This window comes from Lissotriton helveticus, chromosome 1_1 (genome assembly GCF_964261635.1).
Source record: "Lissotriton helveticus chromosome 1_1, aLisHel1.1, whole genome shotgun sequence".
Classification (NCBI taxonomy): Eukaryota; Metazoa; Chordata; class Amphibia; order Caudata; family Salamandridae; genus Lissotriton; species Lissotriton helveticus.
This window is the reverse complement of record NC_136057.1, coordinates 720,195,087-720,207,639: the sequence shown is the minus strand read 5'-3', so window position 1 is coordinate 720,207,639 and position 12,553 is coordinate 720,195,087. Positions and strand designations below refer to the sequence as shown.

General features: G+C 42.6%; 1 protein-coding gene across 2 annotated transcripts in view; it reads left to right on the top strand.

The window, feature by feature from the left end:
* The window catches only part of NAV3 (neuron navigator 3), a 1,248,418-nt gene extending 1,236,932 nt beyond the window's left edge, over positions 1-11,486 (top strand). For both annotated transcript variants that reach the window (XM_078674251.1, XM_078674250.1), the window contains one exon: positions 9,044-11,486. In XM_078674251.1, coding sequence (XP_078530377.1) covers positions 9,044-9,163 — 120 coding nt within the window. In that variant the 3' untranslated portion in view covers positions 9,164-11,486. The remainder of the gene's footprint in view (positions 1-9,043) is intronic.
* Positions 11,487-12,553: the final 1,067 nt, after the last annotated feature.

Genomic DNA, 12,553 nt, shown 5'->3' with positions numbered 1-12,553 from the left:
GGGATAGGGCGGAGTCAATAGTTACCCCTAGGCTCTTCACCGAAGCCACAGGGGTGGGAGAAGGGCCCAATTCCACCGGCCAGAATTGGGGCCCCCAGAAAGTGGAGCTCCTACCAGGAAGGAGGAGCTCCGTCTTACCGGGGTTCAACTTTAGCTGGTTATGGCCCATCCACTGGAGAATATGGGACATAGCTGACTGAAAGTTAGAAATAGCAGAGGGGGAGTTAAGAGAAAAGATAAGCTGCAGGTCGTCCGCGTAATTAAACACGGTAACGTCCCACAGCCTTAGGGAGAAAAGAAGGGGACGAAGATAAAGATTGAAAAGGAGAGGGGACAGAGAAGAACCCTGGGGGACCCCACAGGGCGAATGCTCTCTAGGAGCCCTAAAAGCACCCAGGCTTAGGGTCTGAGACCTGCCCGTCAGGAAGGATCTGACCCAGGCCAGAGCCAGGCCCTGGATACCAGCCTGCTCGACACGGCGGAGAAGGATGTTATGATCCACCGTGTCGAAGGCGGCTGACAGATCTAACAATACCAGGGCCTGGGGGGTACCCCTGTCAACACCGTCCCTCAGGGCATCCAGCACGGCCAAGATCACTGTCTCCGTAGAGTGGCCGGGTCTGAAGCCAGCTTGATTGACCTCGAGGAAGTTGGAGCTCTCGATAAACTGTGAGAGACAGGTGGTGACGTGGGCTTCCAGGATTTTTGAGAAGAAAGGTAAAAGAGAGATGGGGCGGTAGTTTACCTTGTTGTTTGTTACCACTTTTAGAAGTTGTCATTTTCTTACTTTAACCATTCTGTGTCTCTGCTGGTCTCTGACTATACGTCTGGGTTAGCGTGACTGTGTGCATTTCCTCTAGACAGTCACACAAAGGAAGCTGGGGCGTGACATTTTCATCCTGATGGCCCATCACCAGGCTTATGGGCCTTCCTGAGGTACATTGGGAGGGAGGAGCTGACACTCGCACCTGAATAGGGCCTGTCCCCACCCAAAGATCTGTTTACCCTCTGTAGTGTTTGTGGAGCCAGGGCAAGAAAGGCAGGGACCTTGTGATCTTCAAAGGTTTCTGTAATGATGTACAAGTTGTAGCCGAGGAGTATCTTTGTAGTTTATTTATTGGCTCTCAGTTACACATAGAATTAATGTAAAGCAGCCCCACCAGGAGCCGCCTGCTTGCCGCTCAGCCCATATTCAACTGTCACACCTCACCACACAGGCACCCAAACATTCCAATCATCTCCATAACACCAATATTCCACTCAGAACTCTCACACTGGCTGAGCAGCTAGGAGCCTGGTAAATTAGGAGAAACATTAATACATAGGCAGGATATAACACATCCTCCAACTTTTAAACAGAAACTAAAAAAACAAATTCTAAGTGGGAACAACTATACACAAAAATGTACACATGAAGAAAATAGTTCAGAACCCAGGGATGCAAAATAAAATACAACATCTCGAGAGGGACTGAACAATGAAGAAAACAGAGAGGATGAATAAATAGATACACAAGAAATATAACCCATCCTCCCCATTATAAAAACGTATTAAAATTTAAAACAATGTTTGCAAAAACATCACAAGAAACTAGAGAGCTGACTAAAAGTGTAAACACAGGAGAACTGTACCCCATCCAGGAATTCCTCATGTAAGGAATAAAAATGTAAGCTGTAAAAATGGGACAAAACCCCACCTTGACACCCCTCATGTAAGGGTAAAAAACTTGCAAAAATGGAACTGTGACCCATGAAGACATCCCTTGTGTAAGGGTTCTTCTTAATGTAATCCGGGGAAATGGGACTGACACCCATTAAACCACCCCTCATGTAAGGGTCAGAGAATAATGTAAATGGGACTATAACCCATGTTGACATCCCTCATGAAAGTGATTGTCATGTACATCATAGAAATGGGACTAAAACCCAATCCTGTCCCTCATGTGCAACGAGTAATGAAAAAACAAGCGCCATCTACCCAGTAAATGATCCCTCATGTAACGGTCTATAAAGACAATCTGAAAAATGGGTGACCATCCACTAAGACATTAAGACAACACTCATGTAAGGGTACCCAGACTAAACTAAGAAAATGGTTGAACAATACCCATTAAACAATCCCGTGTAGGATATGTGACATGCCCTGAAGCCATGTAGCGCCAGTAAAGGTATTTAATGTAAGTGTAACACCATCACAGACATTATGAACATGGACCCGCATCATGTGTAATACAAGGCTTCGTGACCACTACCAAAAATTAAAAAAGAACTTGCACAGCAAGGGACTGAAAGACATGACTGTTCAGTCATTTGACAATGCTGAAGAAGACAAAGAATGTGCAAGACAAAAGAAATACAGAACACGGCCAGATAATAATTCAAAGACCAGAAATAACAAAACCCTTCGCTGGTGAGCGACCTCTTACCTGAGAAATACTACTCTGGCCGCACTCTAGTCTTGTGCACCCCAAGTACAGAGTCATTCTCTGAAGTTTAGTGACCCCAAAGGAATGTACCAAAATTCTTGCTTCACGGCATGATTTAAAAACTTGAGAGTTGCAAACTTTAATGTTACCAATTAGGCCATTTAAAAAGTCACATTGGATTTGCTGTCAGAAGACATCAGTAAATTGCACAACCACTCAAGTGCAAGCTAAGTGTTTGTGTCCATTTGCACAACTACCACATCATGTCAAAAACATTGTGACATTCAGCCACAGCTGCATTACGCTTGATAACATATTCTGTGCCAGGCTGAAACAAACAACATTGAAGCGAGTACACTTCAGTGAGCCTTTGGCTTCAGGCTCTGTAACTACGTGAGTAGTGTGGAGCTGGAGCGTAGGCATGATCAAGCAGCACAAAGCAAAATAGACACACTAACCTGTATTGTCAATGCTTCACTAGAATAAAGAGCGCAAACCAAAAATGACGCTCCAGTGGGTACATGTGAAACAATTATCAAAAATAGAATAACGGACACTAGTTACACCTTATGGCCTTTGGCATAAGGGATAAAGATCAAAGTAGCCTCAAAAAACTCTGTGTTTTGATTGGAAAAGGTGCGGTATATGTGTTTCGTCCGCCCCACACTAGAGTTGTGGCAGTTATCATTGGCTACTCTGAAGTAGTGGGTTTGCCAGCCTCGCCCGAGGCGCCTCTGGTCTAGGGTGCAGTGTCCAGAGATTTTTACGTGAAAAAAGGTGTAAAGAAAACTGTGCAAAAAAGGAACAAATATTTAAAAATAGGGAGTAAACAGCCCCAAAGTTCTTTAATGGGGGGTGCTCCTCACCACTGATTAAAACTAAGTGGTACGATCTTAGACCGAGTTACTAGGTCTGATAGTGTAATTAAAAGAAGTACGTCGACATGTTTCAGCTCCTGGGGCCTGGAAGGGTCTGCGGAGCTTTCGTCAGGACTCACAAAACATAACATAAAGGTATTGTACTCACACAATTTGTGCAGTCATTTTGGTACAAACACTCTTGTTCAGATAGTGTATTTGTTAGGGAATTTCCCTTCGTAATCTGCAATGGGATAGACAGAAGTACAGGTTTTGCATACACATATACACCTTACACCTAATGATAGTGAATTTCATTATCAGAGTTTTGTGACATTTTCAGCCAAAACTACTAGACTTTAAAAATGGCAAATAATGGAGAGTAGAGATGCTAGGTTCTCTTATGTTAAAAACGAAATACTGGTTGATATCTTTGTTGTGTATACTTAGTCTAAAGTGCGCGTTAGAACTGTACTCATATTACAGACAATTCTATGATCTTACAGTCTGGTAGGGTATAGAATGTAAACAAGGCACCCGGTGTATAACAAAGCGTGAGGTCAGGCTGTGTACATGACGCTATTTTATCGCATAAAGTATGTGCAATGTTTTCATACCTGAAAGACAGTACGTATTCTGCCTCACCGGGGTCTCATTATTTTGAAGCCGCTTGAAGCTCAGAGCTGTCGTAGAGAGCATTCCGTTAGTATTTGGAAGGAATTATTTGCCTTACCGGTATCTCTAGGTGATCGCCGCCATTACCCGCGTGTGTGGATGTTTCCGCCTTGTGCTGACTCTGCCCCGGGGTGTGGTTAGGATCGAGAGCACTGTGATTTAAAGGCGCCAGGCGCGTCGAATAGGCGTGCTGGTTTCTTCGGAGTTTTTTTATTCATTGAGGTGATAGCTTTATTGATCCAAAGAAACAAATTTGTTATCAGGCGGTTTCATCATGAATTACAGACTGTAGCTTATCAATGATCATGGTCAGGTGGCAAAACGGTGCCAAGGGATGGCGTCGTTCAGCCCGTATTCACAAGTTTTGAGGCGATCCACCCACCTTTGCTCTTTTTCAAACAAACGGCGCTCACAGTTTGTGGTTTTATCGGTGAGCATCTCAAGCACTGTCCATTGAAGCTCTTCACACGAATGGCCCATTTCAATGAAATGGGCACACAGTTTTGTAGTGTTTTTCTTAAGGCGGATATTGCTTTTATGCTCTCCAATCCTCAATTTGATCTTACGACATGTCATGCCAATGTATCTCTTGTTGCATTTGCAAGTAATCATGTATATGACATGTGACGAATTGCAGTTCGTATGCTGGCGTTGTGTCCATACCAATTTTTCGGTTAGCTGCAGTGTTTTAGACATGGTGGTGGTTCTGCAGACTACACATGAGCCACAAGGATAGTGGCCTGTCACTGGATTCATACTCACGTCCCTCGTGATGGTTGGTGGTTGTTTTTTCTGGGGACGGGTATGGACCAAAACATCTTTGATGTTCTTTGTTCTGCGGTTGGCAAACCTGGGCTTAGGCCAGTTGAAAACTCCAGTGTTCAGAATATGCCAGTTTTTCTTTATCAATTTGTTCACTTCATATGTTGAAGGGCAGAAAGTGGTGACACAGGTCGTCAGATCTTGTGTTTGTGTTTTGGGGTAGCTTTGTAAAAGGCACTCTCTAGGTTGATTGTTTGCTCTCTTTTTGCAGTATTTTATTGTTTTTTCTTTGTAGTTTCTTTTGGATAGTTTCAAGCTGAGCTCTTGTGCTTGGATCAGATAATCTTCTTTCTTGCTACAATTTCGTTTTAACCTAAGAAATTGGCTGAAAGGCAGATTGTCTTTTAGAGGTTTGGGGTGGTAGCTCTGGTAAGAAAGCAAACTATTTTTGGCCGTCGGCTTAGTATAGGTTTTTGTTTGTAAAGTTTTATCTTCCACAAAGATTGTCAGATCCAAGAAATCCAAACTATTGTTACTGGAAGTGTAAGTGAACTTGAGCCAAGGGTCAAGATGGTTGAGCCAATGGATGAATTGTTCCAAATCAGCTGATGTGTCCCAAATTAGGATCACATCATCTATATATCTCCTCCAATAGAGAATGTTTGGAGAGAACTCATTGGCTGCATTGTAGATGAACTTATTCTCAAAATTACTCACATACAGCCCGGCTACCGATGGGGCAAAGGCACTGCCCATCGATGTTCCATGGGTCTGGAGATAAAGATCTTCCTCATAAGCAAAGAAATTTTCTTTTAGGGCTAGCTTGCAACACTCAAGAATAAAGTGCCTCGGTGTGGTGTATTGCCATTCTTCTGAGTAGAGTATATCTTCTAATACTTGTAGTGTGTCATCTTGTGGCAGGCTGGTAAATAAAGATTCCACATCCAGACCTACTAGGGTCATAGTGTCTGGGTCAAAGGTTTTTTCTTGGATCTGTACTAGCAAATCTCGAGTGTCTTTTAGATATGATGGTGTTCTCTGTACAATAGGTTTCAGGAACTCGTCCGCAAACTTTGAGAGCGGCTCAAGCACTGATCCGATTCCGGACACTATAGGCCTCCCTGGAGGAGGTGACCTGTTTTTGTGGATTTTTGGGAGTGAGTAAAAATAGGGGATTTTTGGGTCTGAGGTGATGAGGTAGTCAGCTTCCTTTTTGGTCACCCAGTTTTTAATCTCTGCTTCATGAACCATGCTAGATATTACATTTTGTAATCTCATTGTTGGATCGCTGGTTAATTTCCTGTAGAATCTTGTATCTGCCAAGAGGGCCAGGCATTGGTCATTGTAGCCCTCTTTGCTTAGGATTACAATGCCTCCCCCTTTATCAGCGGGTTTAACCACTATGTTTTCATTCTGCTTTAATGAGTCCAGGGCTTCTCGTTCTTTTTTGGTTAGATTTTGGAATGTTTTCTTATTCTTGTCCAGCATGTCCACGCCCTTCATTAGGGATTGTTCAAATGTATGAAATTCCGGCGGGACACTGGCATGAGGAGGATTGAAGGTTGATTTCTTGCGTAAAGATGTGTCGCCTTCTATTTGGTTATTAGGAATGTTATGGAAGAAGGCTTTTAATTTGAGGGTTCTGCAAAACTCAGCTAGCTCGCTTTTTAGTTTGAAGGTATCCAATCGAGGTGTTGGTACAAAGCTTAAGCCTTTATTTAGGACGGTCATTTGGTCTTGAGTCAGTTGTAGATTAGACAGGTTTACTACGAGGGTCTGGTCTTGCTGGTTGATACATGTGAAACAAACCTAAAAGGATCATATGGACCACCAACATCTCTAGTAAAGACATTTGGTTTGTTCCTCCGGTTGTTAGCAATGATGATCTCTGGGATGCGGCGGCATCTAAGGGTTGCGGGCATATTACATTTTCAGGACTTGCTTGCATCTTACAAAACAAAATGGTGGCAGGCATACAATATGAGCGCCGGGTGGCTACAACCCAAAGGGTACATGAAAATGTCCCTGTGCAGCTCGCACTGATGCCAAGCAATGGATTTGTCGCAGAAGCACCTTTGTGCGACTGCGTGGAGCAGGTAAAATGCATATGCGTGCGCAGACTAGCTCGTGCCGCCTTTTTAAACCGCACAGCATCGGTTTAACTGTTGTCACTTTGTACAAGTCACAATAGAAAAAAAAACAACTCCATAATCAATATGCCTCACCTCTGTTTGCCCCCTAAGGCCGCTGGTACCTCTATCAAATGATTTGACACGCAAACAATGAAAGCTGCTCACACAAAGCGCTGCCAAACACGACAATACTGTACAAAAGCAGAGTGTGTAGTCATAGCCCTTTCAGATCACACGTATGGATGACCTTGAAGGTTGTGAAATCCTTAGATGAAAGACCTTTCCTTAGAAACTTCCAACACTTTCAGTTGACAACAACTCACAGGCAGGTTCCACTGTGAATGTGACTGTTCGATAACTCAGATTGCTGGATTTGCATAGGATCAAACAAGTTGTCTCAATAGCAGGGAATCCCAATCCTGTAAGCAAATGAATTATGCCCAGTCTGGGCCTGTCCATTGAAAAGGATACTGATGGGGCTGCAGGGCGTTTTTTGTTGCTGACTTGACCTGTCTGCTAACTTAAATCCTTAGTAAATGTCCTGTATCCTCATGTTTCATAGTCTCTGTTAGTTTCTTCAGTTGCACAATCTTCTTTCTGTGTCATCTTCATCTGCAGTAAGAGCAGCTGCCACACATGAGTCTGTTTCCAGATCGTCGCCAAAATTATGTTGTGATGTACCAGATGTAGCCGAGGATATTTTTGTAGTTTCTTTATTAGGTCTTAGTTACAGGTATCATCCATGTAAAGCAGCCCCACCAGGAGCAACCTGCCTGCTTCAACGTCACACCTCACCACACAGGCACCCAAACATTCCAATCATCCCCATCACACCTACAGAACACTCAGAACACTCACACTGGCTGAGCAGCTGAGAGCCAGGTAACCTAGGAGAAACATTAATACATAGGCAGCTTCTTTGATGTCTCCCCCGACTTCAAATGCACACTTTGGTATAAGTACTGGACCCCTGACAGCACAGAATCAGAAGTCTACTGGAACCAAGGATATTCTGACAAAAAGAAGAGCTGCTCTGCTGTATGAGGGACTACCACGTTGCTACTGACTCTGCTGTGTTGACCTGCTGATTGCTGTGCTACAGGGGGGCCTGCCACTTGCTCTGCTATGCTGGCCTGCTGCTTTTTGCCTGGGAGTGAGAGGGACTGGACCAGCTCTCTACATCCTTGAACCCAAGATTCTCCACGGGCTTGCTGGCTTGCCTCCTGTTTTGAAGAAGTCTCAGGGTTGCAAAAGACTTCCTACAACTCTCCTGACGCTGCCGGACTCTGCATTCGTTGAGTCCTACCGTTGCCTGAGGTGCCCCCTCCTGTTCTGGTCCTCAGAAATGGGTTCTCCAGATGTTTTCCTGCCAAAACCAGTGCATTGCCCCGATTGCTTGACAAAAATTGATGCATCACCCTTCAACGCTGACGCAGTGCTGAATCAATAATGATGAAGACTCAGTGCTGATCCTGCATCAGTGGATGGTGGGACAGCGCCGATCCTTTGACAGGGTCTGCGATGCTCGATGATGAGACTGTGCCCCAACTGTGTGAATCGGAATCGATGCATCGTGTTCTTAAAATCATGCTTCATACAATGTACTTTTTCATCCAACCCTTCATGGGTTCTGCCTCCAGCCCTACCCTCCATCGCCGTGAACTTTAAATGTGTACCGGTCCCTTGTGACCTTTAGTAACCTTTTGACCACTGGTGACTTCTAAGCGCTGTTTTCATATTTATTCTTTAAAAATTCATATCTCGAATTTCTACTGATTGGATTTTTGTCATTTTGGTCTTGTTTTATTCAGTGAAATTAACTATTTTTCTAAACTGGTGTGGAGTCTTTTTGTTGTTTTTATTGAGTTACTGTAATTAAAGTGTGCACAAATACTATACACATTGCCTCTTAAGTAAAGCCTGACTGCTCTGTGCCATGCTCCCAGAGGGTGAGCACAGGTTAATTTTAAGTGTGTATCTGACTCATCCTGACTAGAGTGGTGGTCACGACTTGGACATGTTGCATACCTCTGCCAACTAGAGACCCCATTTCTAACAAGGAAGTTTAATTATGATCTTTGTCCTTTAATGCCAAATGCAATATATTGATCAGGATGTTTAATTATGATCTTTGCACTTTCATACCAAATACCATTGGTGATAAAAAGTGTTTCTCCATTACTCTTTTGCAGATGAATATGTTAATGAGGCTCCAGGAAGCAGCCAGTTTCTCGGGTGCACAAAGCTGTGACAGCGATGGTACCAGCCACCATGATGGGATTTTGGACTCCTCTCTTGAATCAACTCTTTAATGGGTGCCCATGGTTGAAACAGATTTATCCGAAAGCCTTTAAAAAAAAAGAAAAAAAGACTAAAAGAACACACCAGGGTATCAGGAGATGGACAGGTTGCCGTTGGTGTCAAAGTCAGAGTTACATGTTATAGTGACCAGGAAGAGCTTTGCATTTTAAGAGGAAAAACTTGAATTCTGTGGCTTTCTAAGACCTCTCGACACAATTTGAGAAGAGCACGACTCTTTCTGCCAAACTGAAAGAACCCTAAAAGATGGGCAACAAGAAAGCAGATTGCACATGTGATAGCCAAAATTGAATTATTTTTCTTCCGTCTTTCTCTTTGATAAAGGTTTACAGCACAAACCTCGGTAATGTGTTAGTTTGCTCTCAGGTGCTGCTAAGCAGTACCGCGTCCTGGCCGCTGGCTGCTTCTCTGATAACCCTCTTTGAGCCACGTGGTGCTGGTCTCGCGACTCTTGAGGCGCAACTGCTGCCTGGCTCATACCCTAAAATTAATTTAAGACGAAGAAGCACAAACTTGTCTTGTGCGGGCGTCAGGAACGTACCACTGCTGCGAGATGCAGGTGAAGTGCCAATGTTACTAACTGCCATTTTCCACAGTCAGCGTGCTCCAATGAGGATTTTCGTGTGTAAATCACCTTTTGTTACAAAGTTGTTTTTCCCAAAAATGGTCGTTTAAGGCCACTATCCCACACCTTAGCACGAGTTTGATTCCAGTTATTGAAAAAACGCTGGCACAAGGCTCAATAGGGCTTCATTCGTTTGAGCCTTTGTCGGCGCTTATAAGAAGGAACACATTTCCAATGGTGCTGTTTCAATGCCTTAAAAAGATTTCTTGAACAGTTTAACATTCTACCACACCTCCGGAATCAGTTGGTACTTTTGCACAGTTTTCCTTTACTTTCCATTTCGTTGACATTATGTCAGTTAACACAGTAGCCTCATTCCCAGATGTGTTGATGTCATAAGAAAGTAAACAATGAAATGAGCAGTTGCTACAAACAGTGCACTTTCGGGGCCTCGCTCACCATGCAGACCCTTAACTCACAAGCCACTGTTTCTATGATTTCAAAAGCTGAGAAAGGTGGGCAAAAGTCCAGCGCTGCCGGATGCACTTGACACAGCATGAGCACAACGTTTTTTCTTAAGAAAGAAAATAGTTTTAAGCATGTTGTTTTGGTAGCTAACTCGAGGATTTGAGCACCAAGGAAGCAGTGATTTCAAGTCCGGAATTTAAAGCAGAAGAATATTAACTGTAAACTTGGTTGGTTTTGCACATTATGCTGGGCAGGTTTATTGTAAATAAAACAGATTTAAAACAAAACCTTGCACAGATTTAAGAAATGAACAAAGCAAAATATTGTTTTATCCCGTCGGTGTTCACATGCTGAGATCCCCTGTAAAATGGGAAAACATTCAGAATGCAATCCTTAAAAGGCTGTGTTCCCTGCAGTGTTTGTCCTGTACTTACAGTTGTTATGACTATGCAGACGCTGTCAATGCTTTGATTAGCATGTTTCAACTTTGTATGTGGAGCCAGTGTATTTCAAAACAACTTCAACCGTTTTCTAGCAGGCTTAAAACAGGTTGCATGAAAAGAACTGACCACGCTGAGGCCAGCAGAGCATATCTGCAAAACATACACTGGTTGGAGGCTGTAGCATTGGGTAGAAACCTTAAATGTGGTGGGTACAAACTCTCAATGGTGTGAATTGGTGCTACTAACCTTCAAGGTGCCACTATGTTGACACTCTGTATACAAGAGTTCCATTTACTTGCTGTTCTTTCCAGGACTGCCTGTTTCCCTGATTTAAAGGTCCTTACACGGTGCTCTTGTCCTATTGCAAATCTTTGCCAACTTTAAGCATGTACTGTAGCATCTTGTCAAATGGAATTAAAGTCCATATACTTTCTTCAGCTTCGATCACACAACAGTACCTTATATGTTTGGCAAACACTGAACATTATCATTTACAACACTTCCCGCAATACATCTCAGTGAGTCCACATAGTTTACAAATAAAAAAACTTGTTTGTGAAACATTTGTCTGTAAACATTTTATATTTTGTACATTTTTGATGTAACATATCATGTAAATAGACAGAAGCAGTGAAATAAATCATTCGAAAAGTTTTGTAGTCTTTGTAAAGCCTTTATGATAAGTATTTGTCAGCAGATTAAACTGGATGATGTATTTTCTATGGGTTTTGCGTTACCTCGCTTGTAAACCAGCTTGCTTCTATTTTTTTTTTGCAGATGTGCATATTGTATCCGTCTAAATTATTTCTTTGCCATTAAAGTGAAATTATTTATTGAAAACTTGTGCATAGAAATGTCTCGATGTATTTTACATATTCTATACACATGTAAAAATGCCAATCTGTTACAGATCTAAAGACAAGCACTGGCAAAGCCAGTATGTCTGGCAGTGGCTGCCAGCCTTTGGAATTTCTATTTTGTTCTCCCATGGCTTTTGCAAAATGTTATTGTTGCGGAAGGGAAGCTGTCGAACCTGTAATAATCTAAAAAGAAACATTGCTGCAAGGCAAACATATTTTTTTAGTCTCAAAGAAGAACACATTACAATAGTATTCGCTGACTGAAGGGAAATACTTGGTGTGCGGATGTGCTCCTTGTGAAAGCATAGCATTCCGCAACTCCTAGTGAAGTCGGCTAATGGCTGAAGTGGGCTGAACATTGACCCATGATGCACGCTGTAGTGCCTGGCAGATAACTGTGAATGAGACATACTAATGGATGACATTTATCTGAAAGCCTGTATAACTATACTATACACATAATTTTAGTAAAATCAAAATGTCCTGGCTGACAGCAGACGTTAATTTTTGTAAATCTTTGTTACAAATAGATGCAGATTGTTGAAATGATAGATGCATAGAGGGGCCTGCAAAGGCAAATTAATGGAGACCATTGTTAAGATAGAAAACGTTGCAAGATAGATAATATATCGACAGATTTGCAAGGGTAGATACATATTGTTATAGATAGATTTTCATAGATAACTAGATAGATTTTCATAGAGTGCAAAGGATAGATATAGATAAGGTTGCAAGGAGCTAGATATTGCTTGATTTGGTGATAGCTAGCATAGATAGATTCATACATACATAGAGTTCCAAGGATATATATATAGATAGGGCCATCGAAAATGAGTCTCAGCAAAAAATAGGGGGGTGAAGGCAAAACGTTTGGGGGAAGATCACCCTAAGGCTGCAGGTCTAACAGATAGATAGATAGATAGATAGGCAGACAGGCCAGTAGACAGAAAGATACATGGTCAGACAAGTTGATAGACTCAAAGATAGAGAGGACTTGTAGAGAGAGAGATTATAGGTAGACAGAGTGGCAGAAAGACTAGTAGGCTT